The 23,193-nt window shown below is 48.6% G+C and overlaps 1 protein-coding gene across 1 annotated transcript in view; it reads right to left on the minus strand.

Moving 5' to 3' along the window:
• Positions 1–20,018, minus strand: part of LOC138252811 (endonuclease domain-containing 1 protein-like) — a 31,530-nt gene extending 11,512 nt beyond the window's left edge. The window contains exon 1 of the mRNA XM_069205769.1: positions 19,686–20,018. Within this exon, the coding sequence (XP_069061870.1) occupies positions 19,686–19,994 (309 nt within the window). The 5' untranslated portion in view covers positions 19,995–20,018. The remainder of the gene's footprint in view (positions 1–19,685) is intronic.
• Between the last annotated feature and the right edge of the window lie 3,175 nt (positions 20,019–23,193).

A 23,193-nucleotide genomic window follows, 5' to 3' on the forward strand; every position in this document is an offset into this window, starting at 1 on the left:
TGATAGGCTCCTTCAGGTGTTAGTAGCCTATCCTCTCTCCTAGGTAGCCAAACCCTCTTTTCTGGCTATTTAGGGTCTCTGTCTCTGGGGAAACTTTAGATAACGAATGCAAGAGCTCATCCGAGTTCCTCTGCATCTCTCTCTTCACCTTCTGATAAGGAAACGACTGCTGACCGCGCTGGAAGCCTGCAAACCTGCAACATAGTAGCAAAGACGACTACTGCAACTCTGTAACGCTGATCCTGCCGCCTTCTCGACTGTTTTCCTGCTTGTGCATGCTGTGGGGGTAGTCTGCCTCCTCTCTGCACCAGAAGCTCCGAAGAAATCTCCCGTGGGTCGACGGAATCTTCCCCCTGCAACCGCAGGCACCAAAAAGCTGCATTACCGGTCCCTTGGGTCTCCTCTCAGCATAACGAGCGAGGTCCCTCGAATCCAGCAACTCTGTCCAAGTGACCCCCACAGTCCAGTGACTCTTCAGTCCAAGTTTGGTGGAGGTAAGTCCTTGCCTCACCTCGCTGGGCTGCATTGCTGGGAACCGCAACTTTGTAGCTACTCCGGCCCCTGTGCACTTCCGGCGGAAATCCTTTGTGCACAGCCAAGCCTGGGTCCACGGCACTCTAACCTGCATTGCACGACTTTCTAAGTTGGTCTCCGGCGACGTGGGACTCCTTTGTGCAACTTCGGCGAGCACTGTTTCACGCATCCTCATAGTGCCTGTTTCTGGAACTTCTCCGGGTGCTACCTGCTTCAGTGAGGGCTCTTTGTCTTGCTCGACGTCCCCTCTCTCTTCAGGTCCAATTTGCGACCTCCTGGTCCCTCCTGGGCCTCAGCAGCGTCCAAAAACGCTAACTGCACGATTTGCAGCTAGCAAGGCTTGTTGGCGTTCTTTCGGCGGGAAAACACTTCTGCACGACTCTCAACGGCGAGAGGGATCCGTCCACCAAAGGGGAAGTCTCTAGCCCTTTTCGTTCCTGCAGAAACCTCAGCTTCTTCTGTCCAGTAGAAGCTTCTTTGCACCCGCAGCTGGCATTTCCTGGGCATCTGCCCATCTCCGACTTGCTTGTGACTTTTGGACTTGGTCCCCTTGTTCCACAGGTACCCTAGATTGGAAATCCACAGTTTTTGCATTGCTGGTTTGTGTCTTTCCTGCATTATTCCTCTAACACGACTACTTTGTCCTTAGGGGAACTTTAGTGCACTTTGCACTCACTTTTCAGGGTTTTAGGGAGGGTTATTTTTCTAACTCTCACTATTTTCTAATAGTCCCAGCGACCCTCTACAAGGTCACATAGGTTTGGGGTCCATTCGTGGTTCGCATTCCACTTTTGGAGTATATGGTTTGTGTTGCCCCTATCCCTATGTTTCCCCATTGCATCCTATTGTAACTATACATTGTTTGCACTGTTTTCTAAGACTATACTGCATATTTTTGCTATTGTGTATATATATCTTGTGTATATTTCCTATCCTCTCACTGAGGGTACACTCTAAGATACTTTGGCATATTGTCATAAAAATAAAGTACCTTTATTTTTAGTATAACTGTGTATTGTGTTTTCTTATGATATTGTGCATATGACACTAAGTGGTACTGTAGTAGCTTCACACGTCTCCTAGTTCAGCCTAAGCTGCTCTGCTAAGCTACCATTATCTATCAGCCTAAGCTGCTAGACACCCTATACACTAATAAGGGATAACTGGGCCTGGTGCAAGGTGCAAGTACCCCTTGGTACTCACTACAAGCCAGTCCAGCCTCCTACATTGGTTGTGCAGTGGTGGGATCAGTGCTTTGAGACTACTTACCACTCTTGTCATTGTACTTTTCATAAGAGAAAAATATACAAAACAAGGTCAGTGTATATACACATAGCCAAAAAGTTTTGCATTTCCTCTTTTCACTCTTTTCTAAGTGCTGAAAAGTACTTCTAACTTTCTAAAAAGTTCTAAAAAGTTTAAAAAGTTTTTTTCTGTCTTTCCAAAAAGTTCTGAAAACTTTTTTCTCTTTTTCTATCACTTTAACTCTCTCTAAAAATGTCTGGCACAGGCCAAAATGTTGATCTGTCCAAACTTGCATATGACAACCTTAGCTGGAAAAGAGCAAGGAGTCTCTGTATAGAGAGAGGTTTGAGTGTAGGGAAGAATCCTTCCTTGGAACTGTTACTTAACATGCTTAGAGAACAGGATAAGGCCATAGGTGCCTCATCTGTTGAAAAAGTACCTAATAGTTCTCAATCTGATTCAGGGACTCCCCCAGGAAAAGATTCAGGAAAGAAACTTCCTAGCCTGCCCATTACTAGACAGTCTAGCATAGTTGGGAATGATGATGAGCCACACCACACAAATAGTGTTGTCTCACATCATAGCAAAAGCATTTATTCTCACCATACTGGTAGTAATGTTTCTGTTAACCAAGCTGTTAGGGTGGCTTCTGTAAGGGACAGGTCTCCTTCTGTTCATTCCCATCATAGCTCTGTTTCTAGGAATGTCCCTCCCACCAACCCTGATGACAGAATGTTAGAGAGGGAACTCAATAAGTTGAGGGTGGAACAAACCAGACTGAAGCTTAAAAAGCAACAGCTGGATTTGGATAGACAGTCTTTTGAATTAGAGAAGGAAAGGCAGAAGTTGGGTTTAGATACCCATGGTGGCAGCAGCAGTATTCCCCATAGTCATCCTGCAAAAGAGCATGATTCCAGGAATCTGCACAAGATAGTTCCCCCTTATAAGGAGGGGGATGACGTTAACAAGTGGTTTGCTGCACTTGAGAGGGCCTGTGTTGTACAGGATGTCCCTCAAAGGCAGTAGGCTGCTATCCTATGGCTATCATTTAGTGGAAAAGGTAGGGATAGGCTCCTTACTGTGAAAGAAAATGATGCTAATAATTACCAAGTTCTTAAGAATGCACTCCTGGATGGTTATGGCTTAACCACTGAACAGTACAGGATAAAGTTCAGAGAGACTAAAAAGGAGTCTTCACAAGACTGGGTTGATTTCATTGACCATTCAGTGAAGGCCTTGGAGGGGTGGTTACATGGCAGTAAAGTTACTGATTATGACAGCCTGTATAACTTAATCCTGAGAGAGCATATTCTTAATAATTGTGTGTCTGATTTGTTGCACCAGTACTTTGTGGACTCTGATCTGACCTCTCCCCAAGAATTGGGAATGAAGGCAGACAAATGGGTCAGAACAAGAGTGAACAGAAAAGTTCATACAGGGGGTGACAAAGATGGCAACAAAAAGAAGGATGGTAAGTCTTCAGACAAGGGTGGGGACAAATCTAAAAATGAGTCTTCATCAGGCCCACAAAAACACTCTGGTGGGGGTGGTGGGTCCAAATCCTCTTTTAATCAGAACAAGGAAAAGAAACCATGGTGCTATTTATGTAAAATAAAAGGCCATTGGACAACAGATCCCAGTTGTCCAAAGAAAGGCACCAATGCTCCTACCACTACAACCCCTACTGCTACACCTAGTGTCCCTACTAATAGCAGTGGTGGTGGGAGCAAACCTACTAATAGCCAATCCAAGGGAGTAGCTGGGCTCACTTTTGGTAATTTAGTTGGGGTTGGCCTTGTTAGGGAGGCCACAGAGGCTGTGTTAGTCTCTGAGGGGGCTATTGATTTAGCCACCTTAGTTGCTTGTCCCCTTAATATGGATAAGTACAAGCAGCTACCCCTAATAAATGGTGTTGAGGTTCAGGCCTACAGGGACACTGGTGCCAGTGTGACTATGGTCATAGAGAAACTGGTCCACCCTGAACAACACCTACTTGGTCACCAGTTCCGATGCTCACAACAACACACTTAGCCACCCCATGGCTGTTGTTAATCTCAACTGGGGGGGGGTTACTGGTCCAAAGAAAGTTGTGGTAGCTTCAGATTTACCTGTAGACTGTCTATTAGGGAATGATTTGGAGACATCAGCTTGGTCAGATGTGGAGTTGGAGGCCCATGCAGCAATGCTGGGCATCCCAGGGCATATTTTTGCTTTGACAAGGGCTCAGGCCAAAAAGCAAAAAGGACAGGGAAGCTTGGATCCTGGAACAATGGACCAAGTGCTCCCTAAAGCTAGGGCTAGTAGAAGCAAACCACTTCCTACTATCCCTCCCTCTACAGTGGATTCTACTTCTGAGGAAGAAGAATTCCCTCCCTGTGCAGAACCTACACCAGAGGAGCTGGAAGCAGACACTGCTGAGCTTTTGGGTGAAGGGGGGCCTGCCAGAGAGGAGCTGAGTGTGGCACAGCAAACCTGTCCCACATTAGAGGGTCTCAGACAGCAAGCTGTCAAACAGGCTAATGGGGATGTCAGTGACTCTCACAGAGTTTACTGGGAGGACAACCTCTTGTACACTGAGCATAGGGATCCTAAACCTGGAGCTGCCAGGAGATTAGTGATTCCTCAGGAGTACAGAAAGTTCCTCCTAACACTGGCACATGACATTCCCTTAGCTGGGCATCTAGGACAAATGAAAACTTGGGACAGGCTTGTTCCCCTGTTTCATTGGCCTAGAATGTCTGAGGACACAAAGGAATTTTGTAAGTCCTGTGAAACCTGTCAAGCCAGTGGCAAGACAGGTGGCACCCCAAAGGCACCCCTTATCCCACTGCCTGTGGTTGGGGTTCCCTTTGAAAGGGTAGGGGTTGACATAGTTGGCCCCCTTGACCCTCCTACTGCTTCAGGCAATAGGTTTATCTTGGTGGTAGTGGACCATGCCACAAGATATCCTGAAGCTATTCCTTTAAGGACCACTACAGCTCCTGCAGTGGCAAAAGCCCTCCTGGGAATATTTTCCAGGGTGGGCTTCCCAAAGGAAGTAGTATCAGACAGGGGAAGCAATTTCATGTCTGCATACTTAAAGGCCATGTGGAAGGAGTGTGGTGTAACGTACAAGTTCACAACACCCTATCATCCACAAACAAATGGACTGGTGGAGAGATTTAATAAAACTCTCAAAGGCATGATTATGGGTCTCCCTGAAAAACTCCGCAGGAGATGGGATATCCTTCTACCATGCCTCCTTTTTGCCTACAGGGAGGTACCCCAGAAAGGAGTGGGCTTCAGCCCCGTTGAACTTCTTTTTGGACACCCTGTTAGGGGTCCACTCACACTTGTAAAGGAGGGTTGGGAACAACCTTTAAAAGCTCCTAAGCAGGATATTGTGGACTATGTACTTGGCCTCAGATCAAGGATGGCTGAGTACATGAAAAAGGCCAGTAAAAACCTTCAGGCCAGCCAAGAGCTCCAGAAGCAATGGCATGATCAGAAGGCTGTTTTGGTTCAGTACCAACCAGGACAGAAAGTGTGGGTCTTGGAGCCTGTGGCCCCAAGAGCACTCCAAGATAAGTGGAGTGGTCCCCACACAATTGTTGAAAAGAAGGGAGAAGTCACCTATTTAGTTGACTTAGGCACTGCCAGGAGTCCCCTTAGGGTGCTCCATGTCAACCGCCTGAAACCCTACTATGACAGGGCTGATCTCACCCTGCTCATGGCAACTGATGAGGGACAGGAAGAAGACAGTGATCCTCTACCTGATCTCTTCTCTTCCACAGAACAAGATGCTCTTGTGGAAGGTGTAGTTTTGGCTGATTGTCTTACTGCTGAGCAGAAAGATAATTGCATAAATCTCCTAGATCAATTCTCTGAACTCTTCTCTACTGTGCCAGGTACCACTTCTTGGTGTGAGCACACTATAGATACTGGAGACAGTTTACCTGTCAAAAGTAAGATCTATAGGCAGCCTGACCATGTCAGGGACTGCATAAAGCAAGAGGTCCAGAAAATGTTAGAACTAGGAGTAGTTGAGCACTCTGACAGTCCATGGGCTTCTCCTGTGGTACTGGTACCAAAACCCCATTCCAAAGATGGAAAGAAGGAAATGCGGTTTTGTGTAGATTATAGAGGTCTCAACTTGGTAACCAAAACTGATGCTCACCCTATACCCAGGGCAGATGAGCTTATAGATACACTGGCATCTGCCAAGTATCTAAGCACTTTTGATTTGACTGCAGGGTATTGGCAGATCAAATTATCAGAAGATGCTAAACCTAAGACTGCATTTTCTACCATTTTAGGACATTACCAGTTTACTGTAATGCCTTTTGGTTTGAAAAATGCACCTGCCACTTTTCAGAGGTTGGTGAACACAGTCCTGCAAGGGCTGGAAGCTTTCAGTGCAGCATATTTGGACGATATAGCTGTCTTTAGCTCCAGCTGGGATGATCACCTGGTCCACCTATGGAAAGTTTTGGAGGCCCTGCAAAAGGCAGGCCTCACTATCAAGGCTTCAAAGTGCCAGATAGGGCAGGGTAAGGTGGTTTATCTGGGACACCTTGTTGGTGGGGAACAGATTGCACCACTTCAGGGGAAAATCCAAACAATTATTGATTGGGTTCCCCCTACCACTCAGACTCAGGTGAGAGCCTTCCTAGGCCTCACTGGGTATTACAGGAGGTTCATTAAGAACTATGGCTCCATTGCAGCCCCTCTTAATGACCTCACATCCAAGAAAATGCCTAAAAAGGTATTATAGACAGCAAACTGTCAGAAAGCTTTTGAGGAGCTGAAGCAGGCCATGTGCTCTGCACCTGTCCTGAAAAGCCCTTGTTACTCTAAAAAATTCTATGTCCAAACTGATGCATCTGAATTAGGAGTAGGGGCAGTCCTATCACAACTTAATTCTGAGGGCCAGGATCAACCTGTTGCTTTTATTAGTAGAAGGTTGACCCCTAGAGAAAAGCGTTGGTCTGCCATTGAGAGGGAGGCCTTTGCTGTGGTCTGGGCTCTGAAGAAGTTGAGGCCATACCTGTTTGGCACTCACTTCATTGTTCAGACAGACCACAAACCTCTACTTTGGCTAAAACAAATGAAAGGTGAAAATCCTAAATTGTTGAGGTGGTCCATATCCCTACAGGGAATGGACTATACAGTGGAACATAGACCTGGGAGTAGCCACTCCAATGCAGATGGACTCTCCAGATATTTCCACTTAGACAATGAAGACTCATCAGGTCATGGCTAGTCTTATTGTCCTTCGTTTGGGGGGGGTTGTGTAGGAAAGTACCATCTTGCCTGGCATGTTACCCCCATTTTTCACTGTATATATGTTGTTTTAGTTGTATGTGTCACTGGGACCCTGGTAACCCAGGGCCCCAGTGCTCATAAGTGTGCCTGAATGTGTTACCTGTGTAGTGACTAACTGTCTCACTGAGGCTCTGCTAATCAGAACCTCAGTGGTTATGCTCTCTCATTTCTTTCCAAATTGTCACTAACAGGCTAGTGACCATTTTTACCAATTTACATTGGCTTACTGGAACACCCTTATAATTCCCTAGTATATGGTACTGAGGTACCCAGGGTATTGGGGTTCCAGGAGATCCCTATGGGCTGCAGCATTTCTTTTGCCACCCATAGGGAGCTCTGACAATTCTTACACAGGCCTGCCACTGCAGCCTGAGTGAAATAACGTCCACGTTATTTCACAGCCATTTTTCACTGCACTTAAGTAACTTATAAGTCACCTATATGTCTAACCTTTACCTGGTAAAGGTTAGGTGCAAAGTTACTTAGTGTGAGGGCACCCTGGCACTAGCCAAGGTGCCCCCACATTGTTCAGAGCCAATTCCCTGAACTTTGTGAGTGCGGGGACACCATTACACGCGTGCACTACATATAGGTCACTACCTATATGTAGCTTCACAATGGTAACTCCGAATATGGCCATGTAACATGTCTATGATCATGGAATTGCCCCCTCTATGCCATCCTGGCATTGTTGGTACAATTCCATGATCCCAGTGGTCTGTAGCACAGACCCTGGTACTGCCAAACTGCCCTTCCTGGGGTTTCACTGCAGCTGCTGCTGCTGCCAACCCCTCAGCCAGGCATCTGCCCTCCTGGGGTCCAGCCAGGCCTGGCCCAGGATGGCAGAACAAAGAACTTCCTCTGAGAGAGGGTGTGACACCCTCTCCCTTTGGAAAATGGTGTGAAGGCAGGGGAGGAGTAGCCTCCCCCAGCCTCTGGAAATGCTTTGTTGGGCACAGATGTGCCCAATTCTGCATAAGCCAGTCTACACCGGTTCAGGGACCCCTTAGCCCCTGCTCTGGCGCGAAACTGGACAAAGGAAAGGGGAGTGACCACTCCCCTGACCTGCACCTCCCCTGGGAGGTGTCCAGAGCTCCTCCAGTGTGCTCCAGACCTCTGCCATCTTGGAAACAGAGGTGCTGCTGGCACACTGGACTGCTCTGAGTGGCCAGTGCCACCAGGTGACGTCAGAGACTCCTGCTGATAGGCTCCTTCAGGTGTTAGTAGCCTATCCTCTCTCCTAGGTAGCCAAACCCTCTTTTCTGGCTATTTAGGGTCTCTGTCTCTGGGGAAACTTTAGATAACGAATGCAAGAGCTCATCCGAGTTCCTCTGCATCTCTCTCTTCACCTTCTGATAAGGAAACGACTGCTGACCGCGCTGGAAGCCTGCAAACCTGCAACATAGTAGCAAAGACGACTACTGCAACTCTGTAACGCTGATCCTGCCGCCTTCTCGACTGTTTTCCTGGTGGTGCATGCTGTGGGGGTAGTCTGCCTCCTCTCTGCACCAGAAGCTCCGAAGAAATCTCCCGTGGGTCGACGGAATCTTCCCCCTGCAACCGCAGGCACCAAAAAGCTGCATTACCGGTCCCTTGGGTCTCCTCTCAGCACGACGAGCGAGGTCCCTCGAATCCAGCGACTCTGTCCAAGTGACCCCCACAGTCCAGTGACTCTTCAGTCCAAGTTTGGTGGAGGTAAGTCCTTGCCTCACCTCGCTGGGCTGCATTGCTGGGAACCGCGACTTTGCAGCTACTCCAGCCCCTGTGCACTTCCGGCGGAAATCCTTTGTGCACAGCCAAGCCTGGGTCCACGGCACTCTAACCTGCATTGCACGACTTTCTAAGTTGGTCTCCGGCGACGTGGGACTCCTTTGTGCAACTTCGGCGAGCACCGTTTCACACATCCTCGTAGTGCCTGTTTCTGGCACTTCTCCAGGTGCTACCTGCTTCAGTGAGGGCTCTTTGTCTTGCTCGACGTCCCCTTTCTCTTCAGGTCCAATTTGCGACCTCCTGGTCCCTCCTGGGCCTCAGCAGCGTCCAAAAACGCTAACCGCACGATTTGCAGCTAGCAAGGCTTGTTGGCGTTCTTTCGGCGGTAAAACACTTCTGCACGACTCTCCACGGCGAGCGGGATCCGTCCACCAAAGGGGAAGTCTCTAGCCCTTTTTGTTCCTGCAGAAACCTCAGCTTCTTCTGTCCAGTAGAAGCTTCTTTGCACCCGCAGCTGGCATTTCCTGGGCATCTGCCCATCTCCGACTTGCTTGTGACTTTTGGACTTGGTCCCCTTGTTCCACAGGTACCCTAGATTGGAAATCCACAGTTGTTGCATTGCTGGTTTGTGTCTTTCCTGCATTATTCCTCTAACACGACTACTTTGTCCTTAGGGGAACTTTAGTGCACTTTGCACTCACTTTTCAGGGTCTTGGGGAGGGTTATTTTTCTAACTCTCACTATTTTCTAATAGTCCCAGCGACCCTCTACAAGGTGACATAGGTTTGGGGTCCATTCGTGGTTCGCATTCCACCTTTGGAGTATATGGTTTGTGTTGCCCCTATCCCTATGTTTCCCCATTGCATCCTATTGTAACTATACATTGTTTGCACTGTTTTCTAAGACTATACTGCATATTTTTGCTATTGTGTATATATATCTTGTGTATATTTCCTATCCTCTCACTGAGGGTACACTCTAAGATACTTTGGCATATTGTCATAAAAATAAAGTACCTTTATTTTTAGTATAACTGTGTATTGTGTTTTCTTATGATATTGTGCATATGACACTAAGTGGTACTGTAGTAGCTTCACACGTCTCCTAGTTCAGCCTAAGCTGCTCTGCTAAGCTACCATTATCTATCAGCCTAAGCTGCTAGACACCCTATACACTAATAAGGGATAACTGGGCCTGGTGCAAGGTGCAAGTACCCCTTGGTACTCACTACAAGCCAGTCCAGCCTCCTACACCTGGCCTGCAGCCAAACCCTGCGGCCAACACCCCCTAATCACTCAAAACCTCGATGTGCACAGCGCTTTGGCCGTGCACGGCAGGGGTTGGCTGCGGCTTCTATGGGTGTGAGAATAGGTCAGAGAGGGTATATCTGGGGGTGAGAGTAGCTGTCAGATTGTCTGTCTGCGTGTGAGAGCACGTAGAACAGTGTTTTACTGGGTGCATCAGTGTGTGCGCGGGTTTGTGAGTGGGTGCATGAGAGAGTCAGTGGGTCTGTGAGTGGATGTGTAAGTGTCTGACTGTAAGAAACTGATTGAAAGAGAGAAGGAGATATAGAAAGTGAGAGGGAAAGAGATAGAGTTTATTGAGGCTTTAATATCTCACATTCTAAAAGCCCTGGGGATGTGGTGGTCCCCGGGCCAGTGGGAGGGCGTTGAGCGCCCACCCTGCACATATCAAAACAAAACCCTGCGGAGGTGGTGGTCCAAGGGCTGCAGGGAGGAGGCTCGGAGCCCACTTGGACCACCCAGGGGCATTAGACTAATGAACCACGGGAGACAGTGCTTTGTTTTTAAAAAAAAATGTTATGAGCGGAGTCACGGATTCACCGCACTTCCACTCGTAAAATAAAAATATATATTTTTTAGCCTTTTAACTTTTTTGGGGACTCGGCTTTTGGGACAACACTGTGACTTCTGTTTTTGAAGTGTTGTCAGTTAATCATATCTCTGCACACGATCGGGAGTGGTTGCGAATCCTTCAGGTCCCTAGATATACAATTTGGATTTTCTCTAAAACTACTGAGCTGAATTACACCAAAACAAAAACAGCACTCATTTTGGACAAGAACCTACCTTCCTGCAAAATTTAGTAAAATTCCATCAAGTAGTTTTTGGGTTATCGCTGTTCAAAATCCCTATGGGAAAAGAATTTGGAAAACGGGTTTTGGAACCCCCCCTTTTTTCTCACCCCCTGGACCGATCTCCCTGAAACTTACTAGTCAGCATCTGATGGGACAGGCAATTTGTTTTGGTAAGTTTCGTGAAGATTTATCAAGCAGTGCCAAAGATATAGGTGAGAAAAAAAAGGCCTTTTATATAGAAACTAGGTCCTAACTATATTACCTAGTGGCGACCACCACCAGGTAATCTATATAAATCTATATATCTATGTCATGACGTCTAAGTAAGACTAATGCAGAGGAACGCGTGGAGCGACTGAGTGAAGAGCAGACATGGCACAGGTCAGGGGGGGTTCAACATGGCTGCTCTTACATGAAGTTACAAAATAACCTTCCCACACCAGAGACAGGAGTGAGAAGCTTTAGGTACAGGAAGTTCTCCCTTCTATATTTTTAAGCAAATATCATTAGGAACACGTTTGTGTAATTTGGGATATATAGCGGTGCATGTCTTGGGCACTTCCTACCAGGGATTTTTAAACTTTTTATTGTGGATACATTTTATCTTCCCAATAGGCTGAAGTCAAACACACACAAGAAACCAGCAGTGGGTGTTTGTGATGTGTGATATTGCATCTGTTATTCAAAGAAACAGAAAACAGATTGACACTAACGATAATAGAGATTTAAACAAGCATTGGTAAATCCAACAGGGCTCGGATTGCCAAGGCTATTGGTTTTGGCAATGGTTTTTGCTGATTATGCACGCATGGCTGGCCATCTTACAATGGGTTTTGCACATAAAAAAACACAATTCAAAGATGGCTGCAGATACTCATGCATGCATCCTGATGCACTGCCCATTTTACTGTTCTCACCTTGCACGCAGCCAGGTTAGAACAGGGAATAAAAATGTAAAAACAGGTGTGAACAGACATGGGATTAAGCGGCCTTGCAGGAAAACAGAGGGAAAGAGCAAAGAAGCACATGCCCCGCCATGGAGAGGTGTACTGCAAGGTGGTACTGAATGTCCCTCCCGAGTCTGACGCAGCTGCTTGAAGAGTCTTTCACAATATTTTGCAAGTTATTAGATAGTCCCTCTTGAGTCACAAACCTGTAATCCACAAAGTCACATAAGAGCTTGAAAACAAGGCTTTGGATAAGCTGCAGCACCCCAAGACGTTACCTGAAGTCCCTAAAGTCCTAGGCAGAGCTGCAGACCCTCAGGTGTTCCCTGGTGTCTCTCTTGAGTCAGATACAAGTCCCTGAAGGATCCCTCACCAGCTGAAGGGCCTGGCTTCCACATGCACATTTGAATATGCAGTTTTGTTGCTCTGACAAATGGTGCTTACTTTCAAGAGGCCAAATAAACATAGCAAAGGTGGGTTATAGTTGTGAGTGCAATAAAGCTTTGAAGAGAGGTCTTGATTGTTCTGGAAGACTGTGGTGACCCTAAAGCAGACATAGGTGCTGTCAATCACTGACAAACACAAGGGCCTTCAAACTTCTGAGCCTGGCAGGCTGGTTACCCTTTAGGATGGTTACCCTTCATCCTGGTTACCCTTTAGGCGGATGCACACATGAGATGCAGTCTTTGCAAGTGACTGAAGGGAGCGACCCACTGTCTCTGCTGTTAAGTGAAAAGTGAGAAAGTGAAAAGTGTGAGAAACAAGAACAGACAATGTAAGCAAAGGGCTGATGGGAAGCCCCCCCGCCTCCCCCTCTCTTTGGCGATGGAGCTAAAACTGCCTCTAGGCTCCTCTCAAGTCAGCACATAACTCATCTGATTGGAACTATGTGACGCTTCTGGGCGGGACAAGCACAAGAACATGGAGCGCACAGCTGAAATAGACCACAAAACCCTCCAATCATGAGGAAGAGGCTGATCCAAAGCCCACTCGGTGCAGTTCATCCAATCACGTGCAAGGGGCTGACCCAAAGCCCACTCAGTGTATTGACATCAATAGGTCTGTCTGCAGGCAGCTAAGATGTCTGTTCCTCAGAACTAACAATCGCACACTGAATCTAAGGTACATTTCAAAGATGGAACACTTAAGGTATGATATATGCCTGAAGAGCTACTGGAAGCTATTGTAAGAGCAAACAGAATGAACTCTGAAGCTGCGTCTCTCAAAGCGGCACTTCATTTTGCTGTCAGGTTGGCTACTTAAGGCATGTGGATCTCACACCGTAGGCTTGCCCCATCTCAGAACCATGCAACAGCTCCACTGCATGACGCATCTCGACCCAAATCCCCGCAACGTAATGCAACCTTGTGCAGGTTGGATACTCAACGCATCTGGATTTCATACCGCAGGCTTGCCCCATCTCGAACCGCGCAACAGCTCTGCTGCATGACGCATCTCGACCCAAATCCACGCAACGTGCTGCAACCTTGCACAGGTTGGCTGCTCAATGTATCCGTGTCTCATACCGCAGGCTTGCCCTATCTCGAAACTGGCGCAACAACTCTGCTGCGTGATGCATTTCAACTCTAATCCATGCAATGCGCCGCAACCTTGCACAGTTACGCTACTCGATGCATCCTGATCTCACACCGCAGGCTTGCCCCATCTCTGAACCATGCAACAGCACCAATGTGTGACGCACCTCGACTAAAATCCACGCAACGTGCTACAACCTTGTGGAGGTTAGCTCCTCAATGCATCCATCTCACACTGCAGGCCTTCCCCATCTTGCATCCGCTGCGTGATGCATCTCGATCCAAATCCACACACGTGCTGCAACCTTGTGCAGGTTAGCTACTCAACGAATCTGGATCTCACACCGCAGGCTTGCCCCATCTCAAAACTGGCGCAACGGCTCTGATGCATGATGCATCTCGACTCGAATCCACGCAATGTGGGCAACCTTGCACAGATTGGCTACTCAACGCATCCGGATCTCACACCGCAGGCTTGCCCCAGCTCAAAACTGGCGCAACGGCTCCGCTGCATGATGCATTGACTCAAATCCACGCAATGCGCCACAACCTTGTGCAGTTAGGCTACTCAATGCATCCAGATCTCACACTGCCGGCTTGCCGCATCTCTGAACCATGCAACAGCACCGATTTGTGATGCATCTCGACCGAAATCCACACAACGTGCTGCAACCTTGCACAGGTTAGCTACTCGCTATAAGAAATTCAACTCTCTGATCCATGTCTCTCTTAAGTGTTTCTAATGGATCAGGAAACATTTCCAAACGAGCATGCATCAAGCACAAAACCTCATTTAGAGGAACTCCAAACTGTTTGCAGAGAACCTGACCATCTTAGGTTGTTGCAGCTCCGGGAATATATCTGCCATAAAACCTCTTAAATATCTCTTAATTCTCAGGAAGTGCCCCTAGGGTATGTGTAGCCCCAGCAGCCATCACAACAATGTCAACCTTCAGACCTAAAATCTTTTTTTTTCAGCATCACTTCCAGACTTGCATGAGCATGATAAGCTCTCCCAAACACCGACCGGTGCTGTCGCCACTGTCTCAATCTGTTCCTTTGTTGTGTCCTAAGAGATCTCATTTTCTGTTGTACAACTGGTGTTAATATGTTGTCTTCCAAGTTACCTTTTCCCCTCAATTGTGCCTAACAATTGGTTTCCATCTACAGAATATTAATTTGTAAAGCACCCCTCGAGCCTTCTCCGTGCTGAAACGAAACCTCAATAGATAAATAAATATAGATAGTCAGAAGAAGGCATCACTAGAGTGTAGATGGCTCTACCCCCCCCAAGGCTCTTGAGAACATGAACATGGGCCTGTATCTTAAGCCAACTGGATCCCCACTCAGACTCTGGAGATCCAGACTTGAGGTACCATAACTGAGCACTCCGGGGGGCACAGCTTGGTAGGTATTGGCCAGGGTAGCATCAGAGGACCGGATGCAAAGCAGAGGGGCTACTTGTGAGAAACTAGCCTCTTTCTAGCCTTGTTACCCCCACCTTTGGCCTGTTTGTGAGTATATGTCAGGGAGTTTTCACTGTCTCACTGGGATCCTGCCAGCCAGGGCCCAGTGCTCATAGTGAAAACCCTATGTTTTCAGTATGTTTGTTATGTGTCACTGGGACCCTGCCAGCCAGGGCCCCAGTGCTCATAAGAGTGCCTGAATGTGTTACCTGTGTAGTGACTAACTGTCTCACTGAGGCTCTGCTAACCAGAACCTCAGTGGTTATGCTCTCTCTGCTTTCCAAATTTGTCACTAATAGGCTAGTGACCAATTTCACCAATTCACATTGGCATACTGGAACACCCTTATAATTCCCTAGTATATGGTACTGAGGTACCCAGGGTATTGGGGTTCCAGGAGATCCCTGTGGGCTGCAGCATTTCTTTTGCCACCCATAGGGAGATCTGACAATTCTTACACAGGCCTGCCAGTGCAGCCTGAGTGAAATAACGTCCACGTTATTTCACAACCTTTACCACTGCACTTAAGTTACTTATAAGTCACCTATATGTCTAACCTTCACCTGGTGAAGGTTGGGTGCAAAGTTACTTAGTGGGTGGGCACCCTGGCACTAGCCAAGGTGCCCCCACATCGTTCAGGGCAAATTCCCCTGACTTTGTGAGTGCGGGGACACCATTACACGTGTGCACTATACATAGGTCACTACCTATGTATAGCGTCACAATGGTAACTCCGAACATGGCCATGTAACATGTCTAAGATCATGGAATTGGAGACAATTCCATGATCCCCTGGGTCTCTAGCACAGAACCCGGGTACTGCCAAACTGCCTTTTCAGGGTGTGCACTGCAGCTGCTGCTGCTGCCAACCCCTCAGACAGGTTTCTGCCCCCCTGGGGTCCAGGCAGCCCTGGCCCAGGGAGGCAGAACAAAGGATTTCCTCTGAGAGAGGGTGGGACACCCTCTCCCTTTGGAAATAGGTGTGAAGGCTGGGGAGGAGTAGCCCATCTCTGCATAAGCCAGTCTACACCGGTTTAGGGATCCCCCAGCCCTGCTCTGGTGCGAAACTGGACAAAGGAAAGGGGAGTGACCACTCCCCTGACCTGCACCTCCCAGGGGAGGTGCCCAGAGCTCCTCCAGTGTGCCCCAGACCTCTGCCATCTTGGAAACAGAGGTGTTGCTGGCACACTGGATAGCTCTGAGTGGCCAGTGCCATCAGGTGACGTCAGAGACTCGTTCTGATAGGCTCTTACCTTTCTTACTAGCCTATCCTCCTTCCTAGGTAGCCAAACCTCCTTTTCTGGCTATTTAGGGTCTCTGCTTTGGGGAATTCTTCAGATACCGAATGCAAGAGCTCATCAGAGTTCCTCTGCATCTCCCTCTTCACCTTCTGCCAAAGGATCGACCGCTGACTGCTCAGGACGCCTGCAAAACCGCAACAAAGTAGCAAAGACGACTACTGCAACCTTGTATCGCTCATCCTGCCGCCTTCTCGACTGTTTCCTGGTGGTTCATGCTCTGTGGGTAGCCTGCCTCCTTCTTGCACCAGGATCTCTGAAAAAATTTCCTGTGGATCGACGGAATCTTCCCCCTGCAACCGCAGGCATCAAAAGACTGCATCACCGGTCCTCTGGGTCCCCTCTCAGCACGACGAGCGTGGTCCCTGGAACTCAGCAACTCTATCCAAGTGACTCACACAGTCCAGTGACTCTCCAGTCCAAGTTTGGTGGAGGTAAGTCCTTGCCTCCCCACGCTAGTCTGCATTGCTGGGTACCCCGCGATTTGCAGCTGCTCCGGCTCCTGTGCACTCTTCCAGGATTTCCTTCGTGCACAGCCAAGCCTGGGTCCCGACACTCTAACCTGCAGTGCACAACCTTCTGAGTTGTCCTCCGGCGTTGTGGGACTCCCTTTTCTGACTTGGGGTGGACTCTGGTTTACTCCTCTTCCAAGTGCCTGTTCCCATACTTCTGCGGGTGCTGCCTGCTTCTGTGAGGGCTCCCTGACTTGCTGGATGCCCCCTCTGTCTCCTCATCCAAGTGGCGACATCCTGGTCCCTCCTGGGCCACAGCAGCATCCAAAAACCATAACTGCAACCCTTGCAGCTAGCAAGGCTTGTTTGTGGTATTTCTGGGTGGGAACACCTCTGCAAGCTCCTTCACGACATGGGACATCAGTCCTCCAAAGGGGAAGTTCCTAGTCCTCTTCGTTTTTGCAGAAACCAAAGCTTCTTCCATCTGGTGGCAGCATCTTTGCATCCTCAGCTGGCATTTCCTGGGCATCTGCCCACTCTTGACATTGTCGCGACTCTTGGACTTGGTCCCCTTGTTTCACAGGTACTCAGGTCTGGAAATCCACTGTTGTTGCTTTGCTGGTGTTGGTCTTCCTTGCAAAAAAAACCCTATCACGACTTCTGTGCTCTCTGGGGGTTATAGGTGGACTTTACACCTACTTCTCAGGGTCTTGGGGTGGGCTATTTTTCTAACCCTCACTGTTTTCTTATAGTCCAGGTGACCCTCTACAAGCACACATAGGTTTGGGGTCCATTCGTGGTTCGCATTCCACTTTGGAGTATATGGTTTGTGTTGCCCCTATACCTATGTGCTCCTATTCCAATCTACTGTAACTTTACATTGCTTGCATTACTTCCTTTTGCTATTACTGCATATTTTTGGTATTGTGTACATATATCTTGTGTATAATTGCTATCCTCATACTGAGGGTACTCACTGAGATACTTTGGCATATTGTCATAAAAAAAGTACCTTTATTTTTAGTATATCTGTGTATTGTGTTTTCTTATGATATTGTGCATATGACACTAGTTGTACTGTAGTAGCTTCACACGTCTCCTAGTTCAGCCTAAGCTGCTCTGCTAAGCTACCTTCTATCAGCCAAAGCTGCTAGAAACACCTCTTCTACACTAATAAGGGATAATTGGACATGGCACAAGGTGTAAGTACCTCTGGTACCCACTACAAGCCAGTCTAGCCTCCTACACTACTCTACTGCGTCAACACCCACCTAGAGGTGGCTTCCGCACTTGGAAATAGTGAATTGAAAATCAGACCATTGAAGTGGCCATGCAGGGTGGAGTGAAAACTGGTTATTTGCCTAGTCCTCTATCTCCAAGAATCACAAACATTACAAATCTAGAATGTTTACTTGGGATCTGGAATCAGCGAGAGTTTTAAAATCTATTATGAGATTGCTGGTTCAATGGTTTGTTTTTCAGAGGACTATTTACATGCAAGGTTTCAAGAAGTACACCTGGTGGGATTTTTGGTGATTATATTCTGTCATCTTTATCCTATTGAAATGGGTTGGTTTGGTTTTGGAAAGTCACAAGAAGGAGCGCCTATAAAGGGGTTTCCCTGGAGACAGTGTTCTAATGAGGACACATTTTTATAACCTCTCAAACATCTTCCTCATTCATGTCAGGGACAAATGGCCTGCAGGAGTGACATGTATTTTCAACAGCTGCAACCACTTGTAAGTTCATTCCCCATTATCCTACTGGGACCCTAACTTCATCGGAGTCCAAATGAACAGCTAGAGCGCTAACTCTCTAACTTCATGGCAAAGCTGAGGTGCCCAGGACGCCATTTTTCTGCAATGGAATCTTATGCATGTAAAGCCTTTCTTATAGAGAAGGATGAAGTGAATGAGCATTATGGGGGTCAGTGATTCTCGAGTTGTCTTCTCCAATGTCATGACGCCCACTCCAGGCACATCCTGCGAGTGAGGTGAACGTTCTAGTTCTTGATAAAGCTCTGATCTTCACAGGCTGCTCTCGGGGACAGGGTGCACTGATAGCCGATTGATGCTGTGATTAGGCTTGTCTCAGGCACTAGCACTGAATCTCTTGGTTGCTCTAAACCCACCTGCAGCCAATCAAAATGCACCATCTTAGAAGTGCGCAGCTGTCTGATTTAGAATATGCCTTGCAGTCTCCACCATGCTCAATCTCGGTACACAACATGAAAGTGTTAGACCATCCCGAAGCTCAGATTACGAATCTGGTTGCGAATAATGAAGTTGTTAGACCACCCCTGAAGTGGAGGTCACAGATCTAGTTGCACATGATGAAGCTGCTGGGTTCCACCTTAAGCTCCTCAGATAATGGACTGGGTTAGATAATAGGTTTTGGGGTTCCCACCTGAAACCACTGAAGCTCCAAGTATCATGAATATTGGCGCCATTACAGGTAACAGGGTTCCCTTGAGGCTTTACAGCGTACAAATATGTGTATTGTAAGAGGGACTAGTGTTCCTCTCCTTTAATCCCTCAAGCTCTATATATGATGAACCTGGGTACACATCATCAGGGTATTGGGGTGTATCCCCTGACGCTCCAGGAATTATGGATCTGGGTGTGTATCACCAAGATATTGGGATCCTCCCGAAATCCCAATGACCACTCCTTTGGAAATCTTTACAAGTATCTTCTCACCTCAAACTAAATATGAGGGTGCCTCGGTTTCAGAATGACTCTTGAAGCTCTAGAAATAATGAATATTGGTGTGCATCATCATTGTGCTTCAATTCTCCCGCCCTAGATCCTGGGGTTTGGAATCTCCCGGAGGTTCTAGAGCACATTAATCTGACGATGCATTGAATCTTGGAGTTCAGTCCCAACTCTCAAGGAGTCTATCTGTGCATGAAGAGGGCACTGGGTTCTCCCGTGATGCTGCAGGAGTCATGAATGTGGGCTAGATCATCAGTGTATTGTTGCCCATTAAGCCCTAGAGATGAGATTCTGCTTCCTTTCCCTCTGTCCTCTAAGCTGTGCGCCAGTGTACATGCCCTCATGTTTTTAACAACAGTGGATTAAAGAACAGAAGACCTACCATTGGCTCCAGATACCAGTTGCTGGAGGAGATGTCTGGTCGGGAAGTGTTGGACACTTCCAAGACATAAGCTGAGTAGAGGGGGATCCGTCTGCTGACATCGTAAAGCGTGGCGTAGAAGTAGAGCCCATCAAGGCGCTGACAGATGCTTGCAGTGCGGTTGGAACTGAGGCCTGTGGGCTCCAGCTTCTGGTGAAATGATCTGACACATTCTGGTATCTCAAGGAAATTATCAACAACCTCAGCGTTAGTGCACCCGGCAGCGAGAGCCGCCAGAAGAAGCGATGCCTGCAAGAACGAGGAGTTCATCCTGCTTCGCTGCCCCTGGTTAGATTCAAACTCACAGCTCTTTCGTGCAGACCTTAGCGTGGAAAGATATCAGTTTTTGTAAGTTATCTCCATTGCAGGTGCTCAAGCAGCAGCATTTCCCACCAGCGAGCCTTGGCTTGGTCCACAGTAACATCAAGTGACCTTCTGGAGATACTGAGAGCAAACAGAGACCTTCGACTGTTGCTGCAAAGTTGGCGAGCGGCTTGTGCTCTTGAGAAGGTTTGCACGTGATCTGTGGTCCTTGGTGTTGGCTTCACCCTACGGCAGTCCTTGTATAACCCGTTCCCATCTCCCAGACCAGTCTTCTCCTCTGAGATACTGCAGGGTCAGCTCCATGGTCAGCTTGTCTGCCCTGTTCTCTGCCCCTGATCATGGCCCCTGCTAGCTGAAGGGTCATTGTGCTAAGGCCTCTGACCATCTGCTTCTCATTCTGACTGACCTGGTATGTTGTGTGTGCCGGTGACTTGTGTCATGAGTCCCTCACAGGTGCTCTAGATGACAGGTCATGACACAGTGGTTGGATGTAGCTGAGTCGTGGGGTACCAGCCTCCTCAGCTGGAGTAGATGCAGAGTAGCGTTGGCGACAAGGAGAACCCCGGGCAACTCACATCTGATGTCGGTATTTGTGACATGACAGGGTCCTGATCGCCCTGATGGAAGGAATGACAGAAATCCGGCTATTTCAGTGCCTCTGAAGTGTGGGGTGCAAACTCTGCCCCCATAATTACCTGTGCTGCCTGGTAGCCCCCTGGCAGTGACGTGCAAATATGAGCTACGCGCCATGGGATGGGGAACAACTCTGCGGACCGGGTTTACTGGGGGTAACCAGCACTGAGCATCCCAATCCCTGGGGTTAAACCCTCCCTCTCACCCCCTGCTGTGAAGAGGCGGAGACTGGGGGCGGAGCGACCCCCGCTATAGCAGCTTCAGCGGGGGCCAGAGTTACTTGTTTTGTATTCTCCATTATTGTCTTTTATCTGTGATTTCTAGGCCACAAGATGGAAGCCAATACATGCCAAAGGGAAGAAGATAATTAGCAAAGCTTTGGGGTCGAGCAAAGGGGTCCCAAAGGGGCGCATGCGTGAGAGAAAGGGGAAGCAAGGATGCCACTGGAGAGGGTAATGGAGTCAGAGAAGAAGAAAGAGGAAAGGAAAGAAGACTGCAAAGAAGGAAACAGGTCCAGAAGGAAAAGAAGCGCAGCTGGAACAAGGCACAAACAAAGAATGGAAGAAAAGGGAGGTGGACAAGAGGAAAGCGAAAAAGAAAGGGAGCAAAATAGGAGAAAGAAAAATAAAAAACTAAAGGGAAAGAAAGTAAGAAGAAAGGAGGAGGCAGGAAGGAGGAGAAGTAACAACAAAGATATAAAAGAAAACTAGAAAGAGAGAAAGAAAGAAGGAAAGTAGGAAAACAAGATGAAATATTGTAAAAGAAACATGGAGAGGAGGAATGAGAGGCAAAGGAACAAAGAAGGAAGAGCAATGAAAAGCAGAGACAATAATGAAAAAACACATTAAAGAAGGAAAGGTATGCAGGGAAGATGGGAGAAGGAAAGGAAATAAAATAAAGAAGGGCGGAAAGATAGCAAGAAGCACAGAAATTAATAAAGAACAGAGGAAAGAAAGAAAGAAGAGAAAACAAAGGCAGGAAATATGAACGAGAGAGTGAGATGGAGAAACGATGAAGAGTAAAAGAAAAGAGAGAGGACGGAAGGAAGGAGGCGCCAATGTCAGGACGCAGAGAGGGAAGAAGCAAACTCTGGTGAATGAGTTTAAAACTCTCCCCTAAAGCACCATTTTGCAGTATTTTTCCATCTCCAACAATGCTCAGCGGTCCACATGGAGAGGGCTGGGTCTCTCACACACCCTCGTGGGGGCTCTTATTTCACTGACTGCTCCCCTGTATGAAGGCAGGGAGCCTGGGGTACAGGGGAGGAAGTACCCTGTCAGAGGCAGGGAGCCTGGGGTACAGGGGAAGAAGTACCCTGGCAGAGAGAGGGAGCCTGGGGTACAGGGGAAGAAGTACCCTGGCAGATGCAGGGGGCCTGGGGTACAGGGGAAAAAGTACCCTGGCAGGGGCAGGGCACCTGAGGTACAGGGGAAGAAGTACCCTGGCAGGGACAGGTAGCCTGGGGTATAGGGGACGAAGTACCCTGCCAGGGACAGGGAGCCTGGTGTGCAGGGGAAGAAGTACCCTGGCAGAGGCAGGGAGCCTGGGGTACAGGGGAAGAAGTACCCTGGCAGGGTCAGGGAGCCTGGTGTGCAGGGGAAGAAGTTCCCTGGCAGAGGCAGGGAGCCTGGGGTACAGGGGAAGAAGTACCCTGGCAGAGGCAGGGAGCCTGGGGTACAGGAGAAGAAGTACCCTGGCAGGGACAGGTAGCCTGGGGTACAGGGGAGGAAGTACCCTGGCAGAGGCAGGGAGCCTGGGGTACAGGGGCAGAAGCACCCTGGTGGGGGCAGGGAGCCTTGGGTACAGGGAAGGAAGTACCCTGGTGTGGGGGGAGGGACCTGGGGTACAGGGGAGGAAATAACCTGGTGTGGGGGCAGGGAGCCTGGGGTACAGTGGAGGAAGTACCCTGGCAGAAACAGGGAGCCTGGGGTACACCAGATGAAGTACCCTGGCATGGACAGGGAGCCTGGGGTACAAGGGAAGAAGTACCGTGGCGGGGGAGCAGGGAGCCTTGGGTACAGCGGAAGAAGAACCCTGGCAGGGAGCCTGGGGTACAGGGGATGAAGTACCCTGGCAGAGGCAGAAAGCCTGGTGTACAGAGGAAGAAGCACCCTGGTGGGGGCAGGGAGCCTGGGGTACAGGGGAAGAAGTACCCTGGCAGAGGCAGGGAGCCTGGGGCACAGGGGAGGGAGTATCCTGGCAGAGGCAGGAAGCCTGGGGTACAGGGGAGGGAGTACTCTGGCAGGGACAGGCAGCCTGGGGTACAGGGGAAGAAGTACCCTGGCAGGGAGCCTGAGGTACAGGGAAGGAAGTACCCTAGCAGGGGCAGGGAGCCTGGGGTACAGGGGCGGAAGTACCCTGGCAGAGGCAGGGAGCCTGGGGTACAGCGAAGGAAGTACCCTGGCAGAGGCAGGGAGCCTGGGGTACAGGGAAGGAAGTACCCTGGCAGGGACAGGGAGCCTGGGGTACAGGGGATGAAGTACCCTGGCAGGGACAGGGAGCCTGGGATACA

This window comes from Pleurodeles waltl, chromosome 1_2 (genome assembly GCF_031143425.1).
Source record: "Pleurodeles waltl isolate 20211129_DDA chromosome 1_2, aPleWal1.hap1.20221129, whole genome shotgun sequence".
Lineage (NCBI taxonomy): Eukaryota > Metazoa > Chordata > Amphibia > Caudata > Salamandridae > Pleurodeles > Pleurodeles waltl.